The 25,533-nt window shown below is 46.0% G+C and overlaps 1 protein-coding gene across 6 annotated transcripts in view; it reads left to right on the forward strand.

The window, feature by feature from the left end:
• HIVEP1 (HIVEP zinc finger 1) overlaps positions 1-25,533 on the forward strand; it is a 146,234-nt gene that overhangs the window by 75,816 nt on the left and 44,885 nt on the right. For all 6 annotated transcript variants that reach the window (XM_062184601.1, XM_062184600.1, XM_062184605.1 and 3 more), the window contains exon 3: positions 8,812-8,865. In XM_062184601.1, the coding sequence (XP_062040585.1) occupies positions 8,812-8,865 (54 nt within the window). The remainder of the gene's footprint in view (positions 1-8,811; positions 8,866-25,533) is intronic.

Consider the following 25,533-nt stretch of genomic DNA (forward strand, 5'->3'; position numbering starts at 1 on the left):
CATCCATGCAGTAACCATGATGGTCTTTCCTCTGCCTGGACCAGTTTGGATAACTGCATGTTCTCCTGGAAGTTTTACTGGTTTGTTGGAGTTTTCCAGTTGGTCGGTGCAGAGTTGAGACTCATTTTTTTTTCTTTTTCTTTTTTAATTTCAGACAGCGTTTTTCCGTTTGAGACACTGATAGTCCAGACTATCATTTATGGCCCCAGTGGTGATAGGGGGAGCCTGGATAAGTAGTTGTGTGCACTGGATGCAATATTTACATTAATCATAGTGAAATAGCTCTAGCAGTTAATCCTACCAGTAAAGAACTTGACCTGATGTTTAATGAGAAGGCGTAGGAGTTGTGCTCTATTCAGTAGTAAAAACAGCTGAGTCGCAGGTGGTGATCCTTTTCAATCAAATGGTACCACCTTTCACAGTTCATTAGAATTGACTTCCTAACGGTATACTAACTTGTATTTAAACATTGCTTTGGGTTGCCACATAATATTTATACCATTTTTAAAGTATAATGGGATGTTTTTGATTCATCTGTATCCTGAGTGATGATCAAGTCAGGGTAATTAGCACATCCATCACCTTGAACTTCTTACCAGCTTGTGTTTTTAAGGCTCAGTGAAGAGCGAGTCTGTCTGTCACCTAGTGAACTGCCAGAGAAGGCTAAGCCCATGGGGCTAGAGGCAGAAGCCGTTTGCGTCTTGTGAGCTGAGCCCAGGGAGCTACAGACAGAAGCCGTTGGTATCTTGGGGACTGGATAGAGTAGTACTTGATCTGAAGGCTGCATTAGCTTTTTTTTTTTTTTTTTTTTGACAGGCAGAGTGGACAGTAGAGAGAGAGACAGAGAGAAAGGTCTTCCTTTGCCGTTGTTTCACCCTCCAATGGCCGCCGCGGTAGGCGCGCTGCGGCCGGCACACCACACTGATCTGATGGCAGGAGCCAGGTGCTTCTCCTGGTCTCCCATGGGGTACAGGGCCCAAGCACTTGGGCCATCCTCCACTGCACTCCCTGGCCACAGCAGAGAGCTGGCCTGGAAGAGGGGCAACCGGGACAGGATCGGTGCCCCGACTGGGACTAGAACCCGGTGTGCCGGCGCCGCAAGGCGGAGGATTAGCCTACTGAGCCATGGCGCCGGCTGCATTAGCTTTTCATTATTAGAATGGAATAGCCTAGAAAAGCAACAGGGTTATTCTTGGCTGATGGTTCTGGGGATTCCCAGTCCAAGACTGGGGTACCCTTTGGCTGGCTGTGGGATGAGTCCAGTGGTTGGCAATGTTGGAGGTTTCTTAGAGGAGGGATCCTGTGGTGGGCCTCGCTCAGGCCTCCTTTATAACCAGTCCTCTGGGGAGAGCTCTCTTCTCGTCCCAGCCCTCCAGCTAGGCTCAGCTCCTGATCACTGTGAGTAGAGTAAGTTCCCACCCTTTGGAGTTTTCTGTCCTCACGAGTGTGTGCAAACCACGGCAAGTGCTCTCAATGTGCGCACTGAGTTGCCCGACTGTGGAAGTCTTTCCTAGTGCTAAAGATGACAACTTGCAAGGCTCTCAGGTGAAGCCACCACTGCCAGTTCTCAGTGTGTGTGCAGGTTCGCCTTTTCGGAGCACCGTCACGCTTGTGTGGTCTCCTGGGCAGGCCGTCATCAGTGTTTGCAGCATCAGCAAGTCACACAGCTCTATCTTCTCACCGTTTTACTAACAGTCATAAGATGCATAGCCGGCGCCGCGGCTCACTAGGCCAATCCTCCGCCTTGCGGCGCCGGCACACCGGGTTCTAGTCCCGGTCGGGGTGCCGGTTCTGTCCCGGTCGCCCCTCTTCCAGGCCAGCTCTCTGCTGTGGCCAGGGAGTGCAGTGGAGGATGGCCCAAGTGCTTGGGCCCTGCACCCGAATGGGAGACCAGGAGAAGCACCTGGCTCCTGGCTTCGGATCAGCGCGGTGCGCCAGCCGCGGTGGCCATTGGAGGGTGAACCAACGGCAAAGGAAAACCTTTCTCTCTGTCTCTCTCTCTCACTGTCCACTCTGCCTGTCAAAAAAAAAAAAAAAAAAAGATGGCGTAACTGTAGGAAGCAGGGCTCTCCCGGCAAGGTTGAGTGTGGCACGGAGGATGGAGTGACAGACCGCGAATGAGTCCTGCAGCCTGGGAGGAAAGAGCTGCCCTTATAGCCCAGGGATCTGGTAGAGCCTGGCTTTGGGGGTGGGGGCGCTGAGCCTGAAGGGAGGAAGGCAGTGGGGAAGGGGGAAGAGGTAACCAGATCACCAAGAGCATTGTGGGCCCTGCCGGGGAATTTGGGCTTTATTGACCTCAAATTGATGCTAACATGGTGGTTTGAAGGATCTGCTAGACTGAGCCGCTCCAGGAGGGCCGTGCTGTTTTCTTTGTCCCTCTACGGACTGAGCATTCCTGGTGTGGAAATCCTGAATCAAAAATACTGCAAAACCAGAAGCTTTGTGAATGCTGAGATGATACTGCCGTGGGCTGTTCCACACCCGACTTCGTGTGACAGGTCACCGTAAACGTGCAGGTGCACTGGAAGTACCGTGTGGGAGTCTTTCCTTCAAGCTGCGTGTGTCAGGCGTGTGTGGAGCACAGCTGAGCTTCATGTTTAGACTGTTCTCCTCGCCAAGATGTTGTGTCACGTGTGTGCAGGTGTGCCAGGGGCTGAAGCACATCTGACCTCAAGCTCTCGAGATCAGGAACCCACAGCTGTACCTCTCCCCACCGTGCCTGACCCAGGGCAGGCGTGAGATACTGCGAGGGCACACAGCTCTCCTTCAGCCAAGGCCTAACAGTTGAGTGCTGGTGCTGAGGCGGGAGGGTCCCTTGTCTGTGATGTGCCAGACCCCAGGGCACCTGAGGAGCTGCTGGGGCAGCTGAGGTGAGGGGCGAGGCCCCCCCAACCCCCAGCAAGGCTGAAGGTGGGTATGGCAGGGACTTACTATAGAAGACTGCTTTTTTTTTTTTTTAAAAGATTTTATTTATTTATTTGAGAGGTAAAGTTACAGACAATGAGAGGGAGAGACGGAGAGATGGAGAAAAAGGTCTTCCATCCACTGGTTCACTCCCCAAATGGCCACAATGGCCGGAGCTGAGCTGATCCAAAGCCAGGAGCCCGGAGCTTCTTCGAGGTCTCCCACGTAGGTGCAGGTGCCCAAGGACTTGGGCCATCTTCTACTGCTTTCCCAGGCCACAGCAGAGAGGTGGATTGGAAGTGGAGCAGCCAGGACTTGAACTGGCGCCCATATGGTTGCCGGTGCCACAGGCAGAGGATTAATCTACTGCGCCACAGCACCAGCCCCTGCTTGATTTTTATAAAGGATTTGGTTTTGTCTTCAATGTTTCACTCTCTTTCCAAGAACTCTGAAAGAAGGGTGGTTTATATACGGTTCTAGGACTGTGTTTATCTGAAGGGGGGAGGCTGGAAATAGGAGAGAGGAGAGAGGTAGAGAGATCCTCTGTTGGTTCACGCCATAAATCTTTTCTTTCTTTTTGCTCAGTGGTTTCAGATTTTGTTTCACAAATAGATGTTTCTTTATAATTAGTTGTCAATGATTTAAATAGATTTCTTTAAAATTTTTTATTTAGGGGCCGGCACTGTGTCGCAGTGGGTTAATGCCCTGGCCTGAAACGCCAGCATCGCATATGGGCACCGGTTCTAGTCCCAGCTGCTCCTCTTCCGATCCAGCTCTCTGCTAAGGCCTGGGAAAACAGTAGAAGATGGCCCAAGTCCTTGGGCCCCTGCACCCACGTGGGAGGCCCGGAAGAAGCTCCTGGCTCCTGGCTTTGGATCAGTGCAGCTCTGGCCATTGCGGCCCACTGGGGAGTGAACCAGCGGATGGAGGACCTCTCTCTCTCTCTCTCTCTGCCTCTCCTCTCTATGTGTAACTCTGACTCTCCAGTAAAAAATAAAGCAATCTTTTAAAAAATTTTATTTATTCATTTGAAAGACAGAGACAGAGGGAGAGATCTTCCATCTGCTGTTTTATTCCCCAAATGACTGCAAAAACCAGAGGTGGCCCAGGCTGAAGCCAGGAAGCAGGAGCTCCACCTGAGTCTTCCACAAGGCTGGCAGAGGTCCAAGTACTGGGGCGTCACCTGCTGCTTTCCCAAGTGCATTAGCAGGCAGCTGGATCAGAAGCAGAGCAGCCAGGACTTACACTCCAATGTGGGATGCCAGCATCACAAGCAGCCCTCAAAGAAGATGTCTTTGCATTGTTTTCTAGAAAAAATACTTATGTATGACATCATACAACATAGGTCTTAACCTTTTCATTAACAACGTCTGTGTTTTAAAGAAGAAAGAACAAGTATAAAAAGTATCCATTTGTAATAGTTGCAGAATGAGAATAGAATGAATACTGTGAATAGCACCTCTCTTGGCCTGCTGTCCACACAGCCTGGCCCCTTTGGATCTTAGGAAGATCCCAGACCCACTCCTGTGTCGCTGGGGGTTGTTTCCAGCTCTGTGTGTTTAGTGAAGTATGTTAGCGTCACAGCTTTGTTTAAACATAGTAAGAATTCCTCATAGTAAGAATGCATTGCTTGAAATTTAGTAACATGCTGTGAATGTCTGCTTTGTTTGTATGTCTATTTTTAAAAATTTATTTATTTGAAAGTGTTACACAGGGGGCCCAGCTTAGCTCTGGCCATTGTGGCCATGTGGAGAGCGAACCAACTGATGGAAGACTTCTTTCTCTCTCTCTCTCTCTTTCTCTCTCTGCCTCTCTGTAACTCTGCCTTTCAAATAAAAAAATAAATCTTTAAAAAAAGAGCTATACAGAGAGGAGAAGAAGAGACAAAAAGAAAGAAAAAGAGAGATCTTTCATCCACTGGTTCACTACCCAAATGGCTGCAGTGGCCGGGACTGGACCAGGCCAAAGCCAGGAGCTTCTTCCAGGTTTCCCAAGTGGGTAGCAGGGTCCCAAGCACTTGGGCCATCCTCTGCTGCTTTCCCAGGTGTGTTAGCAGGGAGCCGGATTGGAGGTGGAGCAGCTGGGACTCCAACTGGCGCCTACATGGCAATGCTGTATCCACCACACCACAACAGCTGCCCCGTGTATATTTAAGTAAATGAGAAGCCATTATTTATTTCTAAATGCGTGGTTCTTTGAGAAATTTTTTCTCAGATCACAATGCGAGGGAGGGCATACTGTCTCAGCATCTAAGACCCCATCCCTCCCCTCACGCGCCCCTGCCCCACAGAGAGGTGTCCCTGCTGCTCGGGGTGGCCCGGGGCCGGGGGTGGGGAGAATGCGGTGACCAAGATTCAGCTCCCAGCTTGCCAGTCCAGCAGCGAGTCCTGCAGTTGCTGTAGTCAGGAGATGGTAATGTTTGCCATTTTTAATAGGAAAGGATAGAAAACGGAGAGCAGCTAAGTCCCTTTCTGAACTGGGCATCCCTGTAATACGTCAGGAAATGTGTGATGGGGCAGAGCGTGGAAGAATATCTCTTGTTCCCGATAAGTATTGCCAGAAATATCAGTGAATGTTCTTGTATGCACCGGCTACGTGTGTGAAAAAGTACTGCTTTCTCTGTGATGCTGGAGTGTGTCTTCAAACCACTTCTTATTTTTTTAAAAGATTTATTTATTTATTTGAGAGGCAGAGTTACAGAGAGGCAGAGAGAGAGAGAGAGAGAGAGAGAGATCTTCCCTCACTTGTTCACTCCTCAAATGGCCATAGTGGCTGGGGCTGAGCTGATCCGAAGCCAGGAGCCAGGAGCTTCTTCCAGGTCTCCCACGTAGGTGCAGAGGCCCAAGGTCTTAGGCCATCTTCTACTGCTTTCCCAGGCCATAGCAGAGAGCAGGATCGGAAGTGGAGCAGCCAGGACTTGAACCAGCACCCACATGGGAAGCCAGTGCTGCCGGTGAAGGCTTTACCCACTATGCCACAGTGCCGGCCCCAACCACATTGTATTTACCAGGAGAATTATAAAACACAAATTACATGTAAACAGAATTTTTTTAAATAAAAATTGACTCCAGCAAAAGCTTTTAATGATGGCTCTTACAAGCTCTCTAATTGATGATTGTGTTTACCTATTGAACTGGAGCTGTGGGTAAAGCATTTGTTAGATGCTTATTATAATATCTAATGTGGTAGCTGCCTAAATTGCTAGTCCCAATTTGTGTAGTGTTATTATTAGGACAGAAAGGTAACTTAATTTTCAGTATTTTGTAAGCAAATATACACTGAAGTCATTTTTATTAGCATTTTGTTATGAGAAGGAACTAACAGAAGGTGGCCAGACTTCCATTTACTGAATAGTACTTATTCTTTAAGTTTGTAAAATCATGAGGTTTTGTTGCTTTGGATCCCAAGTGATTTTATTAACAAAAAGTTGCTTTTATTATATAATGCTGAATTATGTGCACCTAAACTCTATTAAGCATCACCATTGGTACTGTGAATATATATAATACATACTTGTATTATTTTTGATTCTTAAGTTTGGGTGAACTGCTGGCATAGAAATCATAGTGCTTTGGTAATCAGACTCCTTTTTATGTTTCTCAAGGGTTGTGTGTTGACGGGTTTTGTGTATTTACAGTTTGAATATCTACAAGGAACCTCGTGTGTTTCAGTTGAACAAATGTAGGCTTTCCTCGTCCGTTACTTCCGTTCATGCAGATTTCATCCGTGCGTTCGGTCTTTCTCTCCTTGGAGTAAAACCACCGCTGACTGCGGGATCCAGTTTCTGCATCTGATGCGAGACCTCCACTGCCCACCAGACTGGCTGCTGCGGCTCCCCTATTTCACAAGAAATCACTCATGTTTGTAAATTAGAGGAACTGCCTTCTTTCCCAAGGATGTCTGCTCCTCGGATGGTTTTCTGGATCTGATGATTAGCAGGAAGGACGCACAGGGGGTCACTTCTGACCACTGCAGAGATGAGCGTGCCTCCTGTCGCAACACCCGCCCTGCCTTAATGTGTCAAGCTGGTGGATCAACATGAAATTGAAGGACATTTGGTCAAGAAAATGAAGGTTCTCTGAATTTCTGGGCTTCCTGGCAAAACGGGCAGGGAGGCAGGAGAGCTTGAGGCCCCGTGGAGGGGTGTGTGCCTTCGTTTACTTAGAGTGCGGGCGATGTGGAGGTGTCCTCTGCGTGGCCGGCAGTGGTGGATCTGGCGTTGGGGACAGTTTCTGGGGCCGATGGTGCTTATCAGAAGGCAGGGGCTGAATACCTGCCCAGAACAGGACTTTAGCTGCATTTATCTAAAGTGTACGAGGGTGTGAAAAATGTTATGCAATTATTGGTATCGTATCCAGCTTAGTACAAAATACCACTCTGGGAAGTTTAGACCCTTTACCGAGACAGTGTGTGTGCGTGTGTGGAACAATGGGTTAAATTTGGGATTGATTGCTCTTAGTCATCAAATACAAATATCCTCATGAAATGCAAGGTCATCGTCACCAAAGTAGATCCTGCACGTCTTTACAAACTCCAGATGTGCCCGAGAGCCTCAAGTCGAAGAAGAGCGGGCTCTGGGCTTGTCCACTGCCGAGGCAGCCCTCCTGGCCTGGTCAGGACTGCTGCTGGCTTCCACCTGCCTTCCCAGGCTGTGCGCGTAAACTGCAGCTCTGTGGCAGCTTTGTTTCTAGCAGGTCTTCCCGCTTCATTGACACTGAGCTGCGGTCCGGGCAGACACCGCTCTGCCCGCTCCTCCCGGCTCGCCACTGTTCCGTCCTGCGTCCTGTATCTCCTGGGTCCATGCTAGGTCTTAGGCCACCTGTGTTGGGCAGCTTTTCGCCACTTGAGCTAAAACACCCGAGAGGGACCTGTTGGCCAATAAGAAGCCTTGGCCGGGCTCACACATGACACCAGGCAGCTGCTGAGGCTGCTGGGTGGCGGAAGGCCAGTCCCATGATGAGCAGGGGAAGTAGAGAGACACAGGGAGCATGCTCTCCCTCCGCCCGGTGAGGCCTCTCCTTATAAAGCCATCTCCAGGCTCCCAGGACCTCCGCCTCGAGCCTAATCCTATCCAGTGACTTCTCAAGACCCCACCTTCAGACTCCAGGATTGGCGCCTGCCTCTACCCTAACCTGTCAGCCATTCCATGAGACTGTGGGGTTTAAAGGTGTGTGTCAGTTTGGGGGCTCAAATCCTGTTAAAACTGTACCACCATCCATGAACTTTGCTTAGTCTTATTTCTAAGCCAGTAGGTGTTTATTTTAGCGCTTGATAAAAATCCCTACTGGGCACTTTATAAGTAAGAAAAAGTACTATTTTAAATATATTTATTAGAAAACTAAACATTTTTTTTACTTGTGGGCTAGTGAAGGGCACACGCGCTTGCATTATTGGAATAATCATTGCAAGTGGTCTTTGTGGGGCGTAGTTGGTAAGCTGCTGCCTGTGACTCCTGCATCCCATACGGGGGCTACTCCAGCTCCACTCCAGCTCCCTGCTAATGCGCCTGGGAAAGCAGTGGAGGATGGCCCGGGTACCTGGGCCCCTGCACCCACGTGGGAGACCCAGATGAAGCTTGTGGCTCCTGTGTTCTGTCTGGCCCAGCCTCGGGCTATTGCGGACATTTGAGGAGTGAACCAGCTGATGGGCAATCTCTCTCTCTCTGTAACTCTGCCTTGCAAATCAGTATAAATAAATCTTTAAAAAAGAGAAAGTGATCTTTGTGACTAAGAAATAAATTATAAATGTAAAGGGGAGTGTATTCTTACTTGAACAGTTTAAACACAGTTGTTTCATAAATCGTTCAACAACTATTATTATGCATCTGGTGCTGTTCGTAGTAGGTTTGCTTTACTGTGTTCTTGTCTACGATGAATTTACTTACACTAATTTCTTTGTGTTTCTTAGACAAAATTGAAGAAGCACAAAAAGAACTGAACGGGGCAGAAGTTTCAAAAAAAGGTAATGAAAGCATTCTGCATGCAGACATCGTTTTGTGCACAGGTTCTTTAGCATTTCAATTCTGCTAAATAAATCGGCGCAGACATATCATAAGATTAGACATCATTTCAAACGAGTCGGTACCAAAATTTTGTGAACTTTGCCTCATGTGATAGTTTAGGGGCCCAGCATGTTCTGTGGCTGTTTGCCCAGACGTGAGTGCAGGGCTGGTAGGATTGTGAGATACTGCTGCAGCTCTTCAGCAAGTCCCATCTGTAAGCCCATCCCGCAGCCACAAGACCATCGGAATCATGAATACAAGCGGCTATGCTCATGCGTGGGTGCGTGTGCTCACCTGGCGAGGTGTTCTTTTAAAATGATGAAAGTGTAAGACACCCTGAGTGCCCGCTAGTGGGAAAATAGTTGAATAAATTGTAAACAGCATTCCTATTTGGGGTATCATGCAGCTTTAAAAAAAGAGTTAATGACTTCAATTGACAATGACTTATTTTTAAGAGAACCAGAATTAGGGTGTAGCACGTGAAACACAGTCCCTTCCGTAGAACAGATAACAAATTCAAGTATATCTGCTTGTGTACACACACACACACACACGTATGCACAGTTTAAAGGATTTATACACATATATCATGGTGGGAGAAGAGGGACAAGGGAAGATAACTCTCATTTATGTCTTCTTTTTGGTTCACCAGTTATATATTGAGTATGATTTTGTACAAAAAAAGTCAAAACACTAAGCGTGTTGGTTATCCTTCCGAGGACCTGAAGAGGACAAGAGCTTCAGCACCTGGCGGTGCTGCTAGGCAGGGGGACAGCAGAGCTCCAGGCTCTTCCAGAGCAAGACGCATGGCGTGCTTCTCGTAGTGCAGGGGAATGAAGTTGTCTTCATGCCATTCATATGTCACGATTTGTTATTGTTTTTATTTGTTATCTTCTAATTGCAATGGGATACTTTAACAAAATGGTTTAGGGTTCCAGTTGAAAGTCTTTTTTGTTTTATTTATTTAAATATTTTTGTCTTTCTTTTTTTTTAAAAAAAAAGCTTTAATTATTTATTTGAAAGGCAGTTACAGAGGTAGACAGAGAAAGAGAGAGAGAGAGTGAGGTCCTCCATCCTCTGGTTCACTCTCCATATGGCACAATGGCTAGAGCTGGACTGATCCAAAACTAGGAGCCAGGAGCTTCCTCCAGGTCTCCCACACAGGTGCAGGGGCCCAAAGACTGGGGCCATCTTCTACTGCTTTCCCAGGCCATAGCAGAGAGCTGGATCAGAAGTGGAGCAGCCGGGACTCCAACTGTCGCCCATATGGGATGCCGGCACTGCAGGTGATGGCTTTACCCGCTACGTCATAGCCCTGACCCTTTTGTTTGTTTTAAATCTAATTTGATTGCTGACTAAGTTTTCAATGGGAAGAGTAATTTCTTCCATCCACTGCTCCCTCCTTTGGAGCAGCCACAAGCCTCCAAGATTATAGTGTGGGATCCGTCTTCCTAATTATGTGCTGTGGCCTAGCGAGTAAAGCTGCCATGTGCTGTGCTGGCATCCTGTATGGGTGCCGGTTCAAGACCCGGCTGCTCCACTTCTGATCCAGCTCTCTGCTGCGGCCTGGGAAAGCAGTGGAAGATGGCCCAACTCCTTGGGCTCCTGAACCTGTGTGGGAGACCTGGAAGAAGCTCCTGGCTCATGGCTTCGAATCAGCACAGCTCCAGCCATTACGGCCAATTGGGGAGTGAACCAGCGGATGGAAAACCTCCTTCCCTCCCTCCCTCTCTCCCTCCCTCCCTCTCTCTCTCTCTCTCTGCCTCTCCCTCTCTGTAATTCTGTCTTTCAATTAAATAAATAAGTCTGTAAAAAAAAAAAAAATATTGACGTGATCCTGTGCAGTGCCTTAAAGTGTCTTCCTTCTGCATTCTGGATGACCTGTGTGGAATCTGACCCTTTGATGGCATTCCTGCAGCGAAGCCAGGCTTCGGAGGGTAGAGAAGCCTGCACAGCCATGTTGACCCTGGAAAGACTGACCACGGACCCTCCCACACTGCTGTACCCATGGAGCATTTGGGACACTCACATTCTAGGAGCTCTTTTTTTTTTCTTAAGGATTTATTTTATTTATTTAAAGGTAGTGTGACAGAGCGAGAGAGGGAGAGACAGAGAGATCTTCCATCCGCTGGTTTGCTCCCCAAATGGCCAAAAAGGCCTGGGCTGGGCCAGGCTGGAGCCAGGAGCTTTATCTGCGTCTCCTACGTGGGTGGCAGAGGCCCAAGCACTTGGGCCATCTTCCGCTGCTGTCCCAGGCGCATTACGGACCTTGAACCAGCACCCAAAAGCAGTGCTGGTATTGCAGGTGGTGGCTTAACCTGCTATGCCACAAGAGACCTTATTTTTTAACTTCTGTATTCAGTCTTTTCGCATCTGCTAATGGCTTAGAAGTAGCAAAATAAGTGTGAGTTTCTCTTCTTTTCTTTCTCCTGTGGCAAAGCTGTCTCTGAAAGTGAACTAAGTGCCTGAGAGGATGAAGGAAATGGAACAGAAGTTCTGGAGAATTGGATAATGAGGTTCAGAGTAGTGGAGTGGACTACAGCTGGCAGGCCGTGCCAGGCGAGCGTTGTGCGGTACACACCGCTTAGAATGACTGCTTGGCTTTCATTGGCACACAGAAATTCTGGGCAAAATAAAAATAAAGTAGCTTTCCTTCCAGATACAAGCAAGGAATAATACCTGGTCCTCATTAACACATGAGTGAGAAAAAAAAAGTCTTCGAGTAAGAGAGATCTTGAGATTTCTCAAATCTTTTCTTATTGGATTAGCTATTTTTTTTGGATAGGCAGAATTAGACAGTGAGAGAGAGAGACAGAGAGAAAGGTCTTCCTTCCATTGGTTCACCCCCCAAATGGCCGCTACGGCCGGCACACCGATCCGGAGCCAGGAACCAGGTGCTTGTCCTGGTCTCCCATGGGGTGCAGGGCCCAAGCACTTGGGCCATCCTCCACTGCACTCCCTGGCCACAGCAGAGAGCTGGACTGAAAGAGGAGCAACCGGGACAGAATCCGGCACCCCAACCGGGACTAGAACCCCGGGGTGCCGGCGCTGCAGGCGGAGGATTAGCCTAGTGAGCCGCGGAGCCAGTGTAAGATTAGCTATGTTTTTAAAAAAAGAAATTTGTTTCTTCCATCAAAACAAATGCTTAAAAATCTCTGTCATTTGTTATTTTTAGATGATGAGGCGTCATCTATGATAGGTCACTTTTTTGTCCTTTTTTCTGCTATGTGTATGATTTTCATCCTGAGAGTTTGACTGGATCTGACTTTTTAAACATATGCTTGTAATGTGCTAGGGTTTGTCTCCTGGGGGCGCTGACTTGAGGCTCTTTCTCACCATCTCTCCCTTTTTGTAATCGTTAGGAAAAGTAATGGATTCATTTTCAGAAGCATCTAGCTTCTTTTTTAAAAAAAAAAATCACGGATAGATTTAAAATGACATTTATTTATTTATTTTTTTACATTTTAATGGAAGATAAATCTGTTTAATGTTGTATGATAGCCCAGGAACTGATTTTGCCCAACAAACAGCAATAATGAAGTGCGCTAAATTATGTTAATATATTTATTTTATTCCCTTTCTCTCCTTATGAATGAAGATTAGATGACTTTAATTTGGTTTATTTTGATTTTAATCAGTTTGGGAACACATCTAGGCCACAGCTTTCACGTAGCCTCCTAACGCCATCATGTTCTTCCTGCTTCCTGTCTACTTCCTGTCAGCGCTTCGTGCCTGACGCTGGTTTTAGAGCTGGCGGCGGGGATTTGAAGGAAATAGGAGCTGTCCCAGATGTGGTCATGTGATGTAAATAAAATACATCAGCGGGTCAGTTAGCAGGGCTTTGTGTGCTGTCCCGTGAATAGGCAGTAACTGCTACTTGGACACTGAGTAACATAATGTTGGACACGCATAAATTCATGTATGTAACTAAGAGGGACCCCACGCCCCGTGCCCTGTGTGAGCCTTCTGGGCACGTGGAGAGACTGTGTGCTCAGCTGCACACCGTGGTGCTGCGTGGTTTCCCGGAGTCCCTAGTTTTCCTTGGTTGGGGGTGACTTTACCTCCCTGCCCCTGGTGTCTAAGAAGTCATTTTGTACTCACTGGCATGTGGTGTTTCAGGCTTTTAATTGGGTGGGTGCAACATGGCACGTTGCTACTCTCGCTCTGTGTACTTTCCTGGTCACTCGTGTTGGAAGACAAACTTTAGACAGAGTGAATTTCTCAGATTACCTGCACACAGGGTTCATGATGCAGGCGGCACTCAGGGTCGGAGGAGGCTCAGGGAGCTGTGCCCGTCAGCAAGGATCTCTGTACAAAGAAGCACAGCAGAGCCATTCCCTGATGAGCCAGCTGTGACCGTGTCGGCCCTCTTGGGGCGCTGTCCTGACGCGTTTGCCGTATTTGGACAGGGTCTGATCAGCTGGCTGTAATTGGGTGAACGTCAGCTGTTGCGATTGGCTAATGCCTTATTATTTGTTAAAGAAAAAAAACGATACCCATGTAACTCAGGTTTCTATTTGTTTCCTGGTAGATGGTGGTTTGTTAGTAGGGAGCAGGCCTCAGGCCCGCGGCCTCTTCTCATTAACACGAGCAGTGCCCAGCGGGCTTCATGGGCTCTACCGCATTGATGCGCTTCCAGTGCCTTTGTGCATTTTTTATAAATTGAGTTCCTGGTGGCTTTTTTTAAAAAAGTATTTTGGATAAACAATCTACATTCATTTGTGTGTTTTAGTTTTTGGCTTAATTGTTCACTTTTTTAAAAAGTATCTTTTAGTAAACAGAATTTTTTCCTTCTGATATTGGCAGCCTGTTACTCTCTTTTATGATTAGTATTTTTCACCAAGATTCTTGTTTAACTTAGAAAGTTCTTCCCTTCCAAGGCTTTATATGTATTTTTTTTTTTTTTTTGACAGAGTTAGTGAGAGAGAGACAGAGAGAAAGGTCTTCCTTTTTCCATTGGTTCACCCCCCAAGTGGCCGCTATGGCCAGCGCGTTGCAGCGGCATGCTGCACCGATCCGAAGCCAGGAGCCAGGTGCCTCTCCTGGTCTCCCATGGGGTGCAGGGCCCAAGCACTTGGGCCATCCTCCACTGCCTTCCCGGGCCATAGCAGAAAGCTGGCCTGGAAGAGGGGCAACCGGGACAGAACCGGTGCCCCAACCGAGACTAGAACCCAGGGTGCCGGTGGTGCTGCAGGCGGAAGATTAGCCTAGTGAGCCGCAGTGCCGGCCTATATGTATTTTCTTCTAAAGGCCTTAATGTTTTGGCTTAAAAACTAATCTAGGGTTGATTTTTTAAAAAAAAAATATTGAATTTTTTCTACTGTAGTGTGCGTTAGGCTTCCAGTTTGTTTTTCTCAAACGCGCAGTCATTGCCAGGCTGTTCCGTGTCCCTGGAGCACTTAGTGCAGGGTCTCCGTTTCCTGCTGCGTACTCACCTTCCACACATGTGTGCATCTGATTCTCAGCCCTTTATTGTGCTGTGTGGCGAGCTAACAGCACAGCACATTACTTATTGCTGCCTCACTGTACTGATATACAGTACACAGTGTAAATTGCAGATACCTCGGGTTACTCATCTTGGTGAATTTTTAGCTCATCTTTTGCAGTTTTTTTTTTTATTATTTAATAAATGTGAATTTACAAAGTGCAACTTTTGTTGTGGCTCCCCCCTCCCCCAACCTCCCTCCCTCCCGCGGCCCTCCCCTCTCCCACTCCCTCTCCCATCCCGTCCTTCATCGAGTTTCATTTTCAATTACCTTTATATACAGAAGATCAACTTAGTATATACTAAGCAAGGATTTCAACAGGCTGCCCTCACACAACCGCACAAGGTATAGGGTATTGAAAACATTTATTGGAATTTTGTTTGGTAATACATTGATTTTGGAGCAAGTGGACTGTTTCCAGAATTTTCAGGTTTCCTGCCTTTGGGTTTTTCTCAGACACTCATGGTTGCTTTCCTGATAGAACTTTTGCACGTATTTTGCTGGTTGATTTCCTGGAACTATGCTATTTTGTTAGCTTCATAGATTATTTTTCTTTTGTATAATAAAAATTGTTTCCCAGCTCTTGTTGCCAAATAAAAATGCATTGTTTTTTGTGTATTGATCTTATATCTAGTCATCCAGCTAAACTCTTATTCTCAAAATTTGTGGGCTGATGTTTTCTTGGCATAAAAGCTAAGAGTAATAGATATTTTGTTTCTTCCTGTTTAAATCATTGTTTCTCTTATTTCTTTTTCTTGTCTTATTCAGTTGGCTTTAAGAAAATATCAACCAGGGGCAGGCGCCCTGGCTCACTTAGTTAATCCTCCACCTGCAGCGCTGGCATCCCATATGGGGGCTGGATTCTAGTCCCGGCTGTTCCTCTTCCAGTCCAGCTCAATGCTGTGGCCCAGGAGGGCAGTGGAGGATGGCCCGAGTCCTTGGGTCCTGTACCCACGTGGGAGACCAGGAGGAAGCACCTGGCTCCTGGCTTTGGATCGGCACAGCGCCGGCCGTAGCGACCATTTGGGGGTGAACCAACGGAAGGAAGACCTTTCTCTCTGTCTCTCTCTCACTAACTCTTCCTCTCAAAAAAAAAAAAAAATATATATATATATATATGTGTGTGTGTGTGATATATATATATATATATCAGCCAGGAACAATAGTGTTGGCATCCTTGCCTTGGTCTTGATTTTAGAGAAGATACTTTCAGTGTCTCAAAATTAAAATGTTAGCTTCTTGTGTGTGTGCTGGAGAGAGGTCAGTATATTTTTAATCACTTCAGGAGTTAGCTACTGTTTTTGTAAAACAGCTGTAATTGTAAAAAGCTATAAGTGGCTCTTTATTTTTATTGAAGTGTTTTTTTTTTTCATATATGAAGATGATCTTCTGGTCTTTATTCTTTCATTCAAATGTAGAAATCTGACTTGAATGAACTTTGATAAAACCAATTTGCATGATGGTTAATCTTTTCAAGCATGCTGCTAGATTTAATATTTTATTGAAGAGGTTTAAAAATGCATTCAAGCCACATCAGCCTATAATTTTATGTTTTCTTCTAGTAATTTTCTTGCCTGGCTTTGTTTTAAGAGTCAATTGAGTCGAGTAGAATTGAATAGAATAATATGAGGACAACAAACTTTGTTTCCTTGGAGGTGTTTGTTTAGTACTGAAAATGCACCTTTGTGGACAAGTCTCAGCATGTATTTTGACTTTTGGGAGGAGTAGGAGGGTAGATTTTTAACCACCAATTCAATGTATTTATTAATAGGGAATTAGTAAACTTTCTCTTTTCTCTTCCATTGGTTTTAGGGAGTTACATTTTTCTTAGAATTTCTTCATCTTATCTAAGCATTCACATTTACTGGTGAAAACTCATTCGTAGTGTTCTTTTACTGTCTTTCATTGCTGTTGGATCTATAGTTGTGTCTCCATTTTTCGCTGTTCATTTGCGCCTTTTCTCTATCTTGATTAATGCTGCCAGGGATTTGTGTGTTTCGTGCTCTTTTTTTTTCTGCTGCCAGCTGCTGATTTTCTCAATGCTCATATCATCTTTTTCAGTTTCATTACATTTTGTTCTTTGTTATATTTTACCATCTTTTTATTTTATTCTATTATTAAATTTCTTAAATTGGAAAGTTGCTTCATTCATTTTTAAGGCTTTCTACTTTTCTATTAGAATCACTTAAAACTTTTAATTTTCCTCTAAGTATTAGTATGGACTTACCATACACCATTTTGTATTTACTTGTTTTATTAATTTTTATGCTGTTTTCTTCTTTGACCCAACTTGTTAGAACTTTTTTTTCCCACCTGGATGGGGGTTTTATTTGTTTTTGTTATTTCTGACTAAACTGAATTGTGATGTTGATAGTTTATTTAAAAACCCTTTCAGATATCAAATATTACTTGTTCTCTGTTTCTGAATATTGTATAATTAAAATTTTCTAATGCTGTACAAATGTACTCCTAGGCTTATAGTAGAAATTTAGCATTTTATATTTAAAAAAAAAAAAAACTGGTAGCTCAAGTTGAAGATACGTTAAGTGGCCTTCCCCAGGGGAGGTAGCCAGGGAGTCCTGTGGGTAGGACTGCAGCTGAGGTCTGGGACCTGCACTGTGCCCTCCTAATCTTACATCACAGTGTAACGGGCCAGGGGCTATGATCCAGAGGAGTTAATCCCCGGGCCAGTTACTCCCGTTCCGAGTCACCCTTTGGGATGATGAGACTGTGAGAATCTCAAGTCCAAAACTGGTGTGAGGATTCAAGAAAAAACAGTCAGGATTCAGATAGTGGCTGTGGAGAAAGATGGAGATTTCAGATGAACTTACATTTTGACTTTTTTTAAAAAAAATATTTGTTTATTTATTTATTTGAAAGGTGGAGTTGCAGAGAGGCAGATGCACAGGCATAGACAGAGTTAGAGAGAGAGAGAGAGAGAGAATGAGTGAGCTTCCATCCGCTGGTTCACTCCCCAAATGGCCACAATGGACAGAGCTGCACTGATCCAAAGCCAGGAGCCAGGAGCTTCTTCTGGGTCTCCTACATGGGTGCAGGGGCCCAAGCACTTGAGCCATCTTCCACTGTTTTTCCAGGCCATAGCAGAGGGCTGGATCAGAAGTAGAGCAGCCGAGACTTGAACTGGCGCCCACAATGGGATGCTGGCACTGCAGGCAGCGGCTCTACCCACTATGCCACAGTGCTGGTCTCTCTATTTTGACTTTTTCCCCATGTTATTCTGTGTCAGAGGACAAAACTGCAGTTGCCATTATTGTTACAAGTAGCTCTTTCCCTTCCAGTAGCCGTGGAAACGCTCTGACATTTTCTGTTCCAGCCACTGGAAAGTTTATATTTAAAATACGTTCTGTTACTCATCTGTTGTACCCGGTGGATGAGAGTAATAAGACCTAAGCTGGTGTTTGTGTTTTGTATGGCTTAAGAAGTAGGGTAAGGAAACCTGTGCCAGCAGGACCTGGTGATCTTCAGACTCACCGTGAGCAGTCAGCTGCCCGGTAGGACTTTTGTTAATATGAGCATAATGTGTGTCCTGGAACACCACTCCTACCGGCTGGGGGAGCCTGGGGGGAGGCAGGCCCTGTGTACACCTGGCCTGTGCGATCTGGGGAGCAGCAGGAGCGGTGACCTCTCAGTGTGTAAGTAGAGGTGCTAGAAGCTCCTTACAATGCAGATGCATTTCCAAAAAGTAAAAAATACGGTGACTCACTGGAAAACATCTTTAAGTACCACGTAGTACATTTTTAAAAAAGGAAAGCAAGAGTGGATGTTGTGGTTCAATGCGTTAACCACCACTTAGGATGCCAGCATTCCATATCAGAGTGCTGTTCCGAGTCCTGGTTGTTCTGCGTCTGATCCAGCTCCCTGCTAATGTGCCCAGGAAAGCAGCAGACGATGGCCCAAGTGTTGAGGCCCCTGCACCCACGTGGGAGACCAGCAAGAAGCTCCTGACTGTAACTTGGCCCAGCCCCAGCCATTGTGGCCATTGTGGGAGTGAACCAGGATGGAAGATCTCTCCTCTCTAACTCTTCCTCTCAGCTAAATAAATCTTTTTTAAAAAACCCTAAATTAAGGTAGCATAATGGAAAAGTTGGGCAGATTTTATTAAAATAAATAATACAATTCAAGATAAGATAAAATTGTTTTAAAAGTCTGGAAGAAAATATGTACAATAAGCAAAACTGGGTAGCCTTTGTTACATTGTGACAGAGTTGGAAGGGCGTTAACAGTTTATGAATGAAAAGTCGCGTTGCTGCAGCCCGGGGAAGGGCTAGTGGAGTGTGTGGGTGAAATGTCAGCCACAGGGTCTGCCTTAAGGAGCGCACTTTGTTATTTAGTATCCCACGATGCTAACTAACTGAAGTGAATGTTTTGACAAGTTGTGGTCACTGGGATTATATACTGGTTATTAGGAAATAATGGATTTTAATGAGCGTGTTTAATAGGGGTTTAAATAACAATGTTTATAAATTCTACTCTCTTAGTTGAATGTCAGAAAATTCGGCACGTTGTCCTTGTAAAGTCATTAGTTCGTGCATTTATGCAATAACATTTTAGTATGCGCCTACCATTTTTTTTTAAGCCCTGGGAAACAGAAAAGAAAAAGTCTAAGCTCTGAAGGAATCCACCTGCTTTAACCCAGCCGTGGCCCAGATGATCCTAACTTCTGGACTGGCAGAGTAAACACTCATGAGGTTGTGTGTAGACTGGCACTGGTGCCTAACACATGGCCCTTGGGAAAACAGCCACAGGTTTTCTGGTTTTTTTTTTTTTGGGGGGGGGGGGGCAGGGAGAAAAGCATGTTCTTCTTTTGGTATTCTATTACTTAGAAATTCCAGTTAACGTATTCAGGCCTCATGAAGCGTTCTCTTAGAGTAGCAGTGCGTCTGTGAGCTTCACCTGGAGGAAGGCTGCGGTTTCAGTTTTCTGTGTCCTGCGCATGGATTAAAGGTGCCGTGTCATCCCGATCAGTATGTGGGGATTTAATTTAAAAATGACAGTTGCCTCTCAGATAGACTGCACTGGCTCTGTAAGAAAAAATAACCACCCTAAGAATACAAACTGAACATTGTTGGGATGTTATTGTAAGTAAATGTCTTTAAGTATTGTGTCCTCACCACATTTTAATGCAGAATCTAAAAACTGGGAAGACTTCCCTGTTCTCCAGCCACGCTACTGACCGCTGTCTCGTGAGCCGCTTGTCAGCCGTCGTGGCCCACGTGACCCCGCGAAGACTCAGTTCTGATGTGTGTAACAGCGTGTTTCCCTGACTTGCAGGAGGCACGGTGCTTCTGTGTGCCGCTTAGCAGGCCACTGCCAATTAGTTTATGGCCCAGTGCGCTTACAATCGATCACAAGATGCATCCTGATTTCAGAGAAATGAGACATTAAAACATTGGTTTTGAGTCTATTAAATCCGTATTTAAGTCCACTGCTTCTTTTTTTTTTTTTTTTTTTTTTTTTTTTTATAAAGAAAGGTAAAGTAATTATGATGATAACGGGTGGCATTAGCCTCTGAGCCCAGTGTCCCCAAGGCTGTGAGAACCCCGGGGATGGGTTTTAGTCACGAAACAATGATACAAAACCCCAGGCTTGGTGTGTTTGCCTTCTCTTCTTGGGCGACCACTCCTGCCCGAGGCCTCAGTGAAGAGTGCGGCCGTGAAGGGTGGCTGGGCTGCTGCTCGTGGGCTCAGGCCTCGCGGCAGCCTCTCTGCCCCACACTGTGTTTTATGTGAGCTGCCGAGCGGGGCCTCCCCTCGCTTCCTCGGAGGGGGCCGCCACCTGCCTGCCGCTGAAGACGAGGGCAGCAGGAGGCACAGAAGCCCAAGGCCGATCAAGCACTGAGACAGGGTCTCGAAAACAGAGGTTTTTTAAAAAGATTAAAAAGCATGATAGAGACAGAAATCACCAGGTACTGTCTCACCAGAAATATATGGCGTGGTTTTGTTGGCTCACTCCCGAGAGTGCGCTCTGTGGTCCTGCCTGACATGTAGTGAGCATGGCACACCTTGGGGGGTGCCACTTAGGAGTCGGCCCCGGTAAGCATGTGGTGCAAAATTAGTTCATTGAGAGATGATTTGGAAGTGGCAAATGAGATTCGGAATGAGGTTGGGGGCCACGGAAGCGGGCTACAGAACACTGAAATGAAAACAAATGTCTGTGCGTCGTCTGACCCAGCAGCTACCCTCGTGTCAGGGGGGCGTTCCGAGGCCCCCAGTGGAGGCCCGCAGCCACAGAGAGCCCTGTGGGGTGTGCTGTTCCCACACATTCATACCTGAGGCAGAGCTTGCACTTAACAGCTAGGCACAATAAGAGATGAAAAAACGACTCACAGTAAAATAGAGCAACTAAAGCAATCCGGAAGTTTCTGGAATTTTCCATGCAATACTTGCAGACTACAGTTGACCGCAGGTAACTGAAACCTTGAAAGGCAAAGCCAAGGATGTGGGGGACCCCTGCGCTGAGAGGGGACGGGGGTGAGTGACAGGAGTATGGAGAGGTCATGGCCAGCACAGGATGGGGCTGCTGCTCCCTGCTCCCTGTGTCTGTCTTGGCAAGCCCGGCACCACCACCTGGCCCATCGTGTGCCACTAGGAACTGCTCTCAGCACCCTCATGTCGGGACCTAGAAGACTTTCCTCAGTGCCCTGCGCCCCTCGCCCTTTCAACCCCGCAACTGCTTGGTTCAACTCCCAAATGCCTGCAGCAGCCAGGTCTGGACCAGGTGAAGCCAGGAGCAAGGCACTCCATCAGGTCTTCCACATAGGTGCTAGGAACCCACATAGCTGGGCCATTTCCCTCCCAGGCATATTAACAGGCGCCTGGATCAGAAGTGGAGTGGCCAGGAATTAAACTGATGCTTCATACTGGATGCCTGCAAGCAGTGGCTTAACCCACTGGGCCACAATGCTGGCCCCATTCCAAATAAAATGAAGTATTATTTTGTTTTTATGTTAACTTAATTTTTGTTAGTAGTGTCACTATTTTATATTCTAATAATTATGTTACATCATTAAAATATGTATTTGTGTTTTTTAAAGGGCATTAACATTTAGTTTTACTGGAACTAGAACACCAGTGTTAGTCCTGACCCTTCAGTATTACAGGAAACACATGGGGAAATAGTGGTGCAGGTATTCTGTGCCGGTATCACAGTTGCAGCCAGTGATGATGCTGGTGATACAATGATGATAATGTCACCACCAGTAGTGCTAATGATGCCATAGGACTGGAGTTCCAGGCACCACAGCAGGCTCCCTCCACCCACTATCTCACATAATCCCCACAACCCCACCCGGCACAGCAACTGTGTTCCCCAGGCCAGAGAGCCGGTGAGTGGTGGAGCCAGGCTGCCCCGTCTCCTGCAGCCACACAGCATGGACGCCCCCGGGCAGGCGGGCGTCGTGGGGGAAGGGGGTGCACTGTGAGAGGAGCAGGGTCTAGGGTGATTTTCGGTCTTGTCCGCTCTGTGAAGGGCTGTACCCCGCGTGAGGTTGGCCTGGAATGCGTCTTCTTGGGTCTGTCAGGGCTTGCTTGTGTTAGTAGTTTTCCTCATGTATTAAGCGTAAGTTCCCTGGAAGTCTGAGTGTTTGGGAGGCGTGGAGAAGAGTGTTACGTGGGTCTTGAATGATGTGTGACTTTCTTCCTCAGGGACAGGACTGCTAAGTTTTTACCTTCCTGGGTCAATTTTATTTATGACCAAAGTCAAATTCTCTGTTTATTTAGGGTGTCAAAACATACCATGATGGTATAAAGTAGTCTCAGGAAATAGTTGGTTTTCTCCTGTGTTTGTATCATACCTCCCCACTTTCATTTCTAAGAACCTTTCTTGCTGGTTTTGTTGACTTTTTTCTCTTGAGCAGTTTTAGATGTATACTGTTACATATTTACTGTTAGAAAAGAAGGTCTGCCTGCATGTGGCACTGTTGGAGCCTTTAACTCAGGGGTTCTTTGTCTGGCTTTGAGTGGGAGAGGACCCCAGGTGGCGCCCAAGTCCCCTTCTTGCTTATCCTCTCTGTGCCTGGGGTTCTGCCTTGGGATTGCCGCTGCACCCGGGGTGGCTTCCCGCGGAACTCCACGAGGAATAGTAACAAGGCCTTGGCATCTCTTTCGCTTGGTCAGACGTCAGTCATATTTCAGTAACTGCCCCAGCACCACCGTCAGAGGCTCAGCGACGCTCTCCGAGCTGCAGCAGCATCCCTGGCCGACCCCCAGGTGTCCAGGTGCTCATCAGAACTTTCCTGCTCTCTGCTCCTTTACCTGGACTTGCAGGCTGCTGCCAGCGTGGGTTGGACTGTGGGTGCCGTTCCTTCTGGCTTACGTTTCTAGTCCTCCCTCTGCTGCTGCTGCAAGAGTAGTCTCTAGCTTCCTATCAGTGCAGCTCTGTTGTGACAAATTCATTCACATGTCACTTACCAGGAAGTATGAGTTTCTCTATTGCAAAATACTCCTCCTGGGTGTAGAAGTATAGAATTCCAGGTTGGAGGTTTATCCCTTGGTTACATTGTTGTTATAGGATTACAGTGTGTCAGCTTTAGTTATTGTTCCTGTGAGGGTAATTTGGTTGTTAAAATTACTATTAATTCTCCCTTACTGCAAGTCCCTTATAAAGTTCTTCTTGTGTTATTGTATCAACCCTTTGTCTAGTTTATATGTTGCAGATACTTTCTTTGTCATTTACTTTTTTATATTATGGTGTTTGTATATGTATATGACCAGAGAGTTTAAATGCTGTGTGTTCAAATAGTTTTTCTTTTGCATGCCTTTTTTGTTGTTGTTGTTGTTACTTAGAATGTAGTTTCTGGACTAACGTGAGCTAAATATTCATGCAGATTTTTCCAGTCTTTCTGTAGTTTCTTTTCTAATCTTGAGAAATTGAATTTTAATTTGGTATTTGCTTATCTGATTTCGCTTTATCATTCCATGTATAAAACCTGACTCACATATTTTAAAAATTTGTCTCATCCTTTTCCCAAGATTTTAAAATATGACTTTTTTTCACATGTTAAATACATGTACATGATGGGATCCTTTTATGAATATTTATTTTATTGATCAGACCTTGAGAAGATACTGTTTAAAACAAAATTTGATATTTTCATGAAAATATCTTTACATAATCTTTTGTCACAAATTTATTGTCTAAGTTAGAATGTTTATTCTCCCAAATGAAAATTAGTAGCATTGTCACATTTTTAAAAAGAGGAAAAATTGGGGCCAATGTTGTGGCGCAGTGGGTTAAGCCACGACCTATGACACTGGCATCCCTTATAGGTGATGGTGTGAGTCCCAGCTGCTTCGCTTCTGATCCCACTCCCTGCTAATGTGCCTGGGAAAGCAGTGGAAGATGGCCCAAGTCCTGGGGCCCCTGCACCCACATGGGAGACCCAGATAAAACTGCTTGCTCCTAGCTTCAGCCTGTCACAGTCCTGACTTTTGTGGCCATTTGGGGAGTGAACCACCAGATGGAAGATCTTTCTCTGTCTCTCTCCGTCTTGCTCCGTAAGTCTGTCTCTCAAATAAAATAAATAAATCATTTTTAAAAATAAAAAGAGCAAACTCTTCGTTGGTTAAAACTTTATATCAAATTTAGAAATTAGCAAAGAATTGAATTGACATCTTCAAAATACAGATTCTTTCCGGGAGTAAGATGTGTTTCTTCATTTTGTAGCCTTTGTTCCAGAAGAGAAATTATAACAAAACTTTTGAATTTTATGAATGTTTTGAGCATTTGTGCTCCATTTATTTTTATGCCATTTTTCTATTTTTTGTTGCTATTATAAATAGGATATTTTCCCATTATATTTTCTAACTATTTTTAGTGTAAGGGGAAAAGGTTGACATTTGTATTTCTGGCAGACAGCTGCTGCGTGACTGAACTCGTGTTAGATAGACTCGGCATTTGCTCATTTCTTCTGGGCTTTCCAGAAGACCTTTGTGTCCCTGGCAAGTGAGGCTGTTTTTCTCCCTAGTGTCGTCCACCCCATGCGTCTCCTTGTCCCCTGTCTCTGTGGTGGCTGTAGCAGGTGATCTGCAGTGGAGGCTACAAATCACAGTGCTTAATCCAGGAATCCCGTGGCTGCTCCGGGCCTCAGAGGACATCTCTCCGGTGCTTAGCTGTGAGCAATGCATGTCGTTGCCATGAGGGAAGGACGAGGGGTGTCCAAAAATATCCATGAAAAATGCATGTAATGAAAAAAACTGTGCATACATTTCAAAGTCGTTGGCACCAAAATGCACTTTGGGTGCCGTTTCCATGAACTTTTTGAAGCTCTTACATACTGTTTATCATGTGTCTCCCTAGCTCACTAGTTTTGTTTTGGTTTTTCTGATTTCCCTTGGGGCTACTTCTTTGACCCCTCAGCTATTTAGAACAGCACTGTTTAATTTCCAGATATTTTGGGATTTTCCAGATATCTTTCCATTGTTTATTTCTAGTTCAATGTCATTGTCAGAGAACGTAGCTTTATTAAATAGCATATATTTGTAATTTCAATATGTATTAGTTCTCTGTTGCTGCGGGACAGGTAGCTGCACATTTTAAGCAGCACATGGCACCGTCCAGTTCTGCAGGCAGAAGCCCGGCTCGGGTCTCGGCGGGCTGTGTCCCCGTTGTCAGCGGCGCTGCTTCTCCCTGGAAGCTGTAGGGAGTGTTGCCTTCTGTGCTCACTCGGGTTCTTGGTGGACTGAAACCCTGTGGCTGCAGGCATATTCCTTCCTTTTTCTCCCCTTTTTTCCTTATTTCCTTCTTCCTTTATTTATTTATTCCTACTTTTTAAAAATTTTTTTATAATTTATTTATTTTTTATTTGACAGGTAGAGTTATAGGCAGTGAGAGAGAGACAGAGAGAAAGGTTCTCCCTCCGCTGGTTCACTCCCCAAATGGCCGCTACAGCCAGCGCTGTGCCTATCTAAAGCCAGGAGCCAGGTGCTTCTCCTGGTCTCCCATGCGGGTGCAGGGCCCAAGCACTTGGGCCATCCTCCACTGCCCTCCTGGGCCACAGCAGAGAGCTGGCCTGGAAGAGGAGCAACAGGGACTAGAACCCGGCACCCATATGGGATGCCGGCGCTGCAGGCGGAGGATTTAGTCCTACTTTTTAAAAAAATTTATTGACTTATTTGAGAGGCA

Source organism: Lepus europaeus, chromosome 3, assembly GCF_033115175.1.
Source record: "Lepus europaeus isolate LE1 chromosome 3, mLepTim1.pri, whole genome shotgun sequence".
Taxonomy (NCBI): domain Eukaryota; kingdom Metazoa; phylum Chordata; class Mammalia; order Lagomorpha; family Leporidae; genus Lepus; species Lepus europaeus.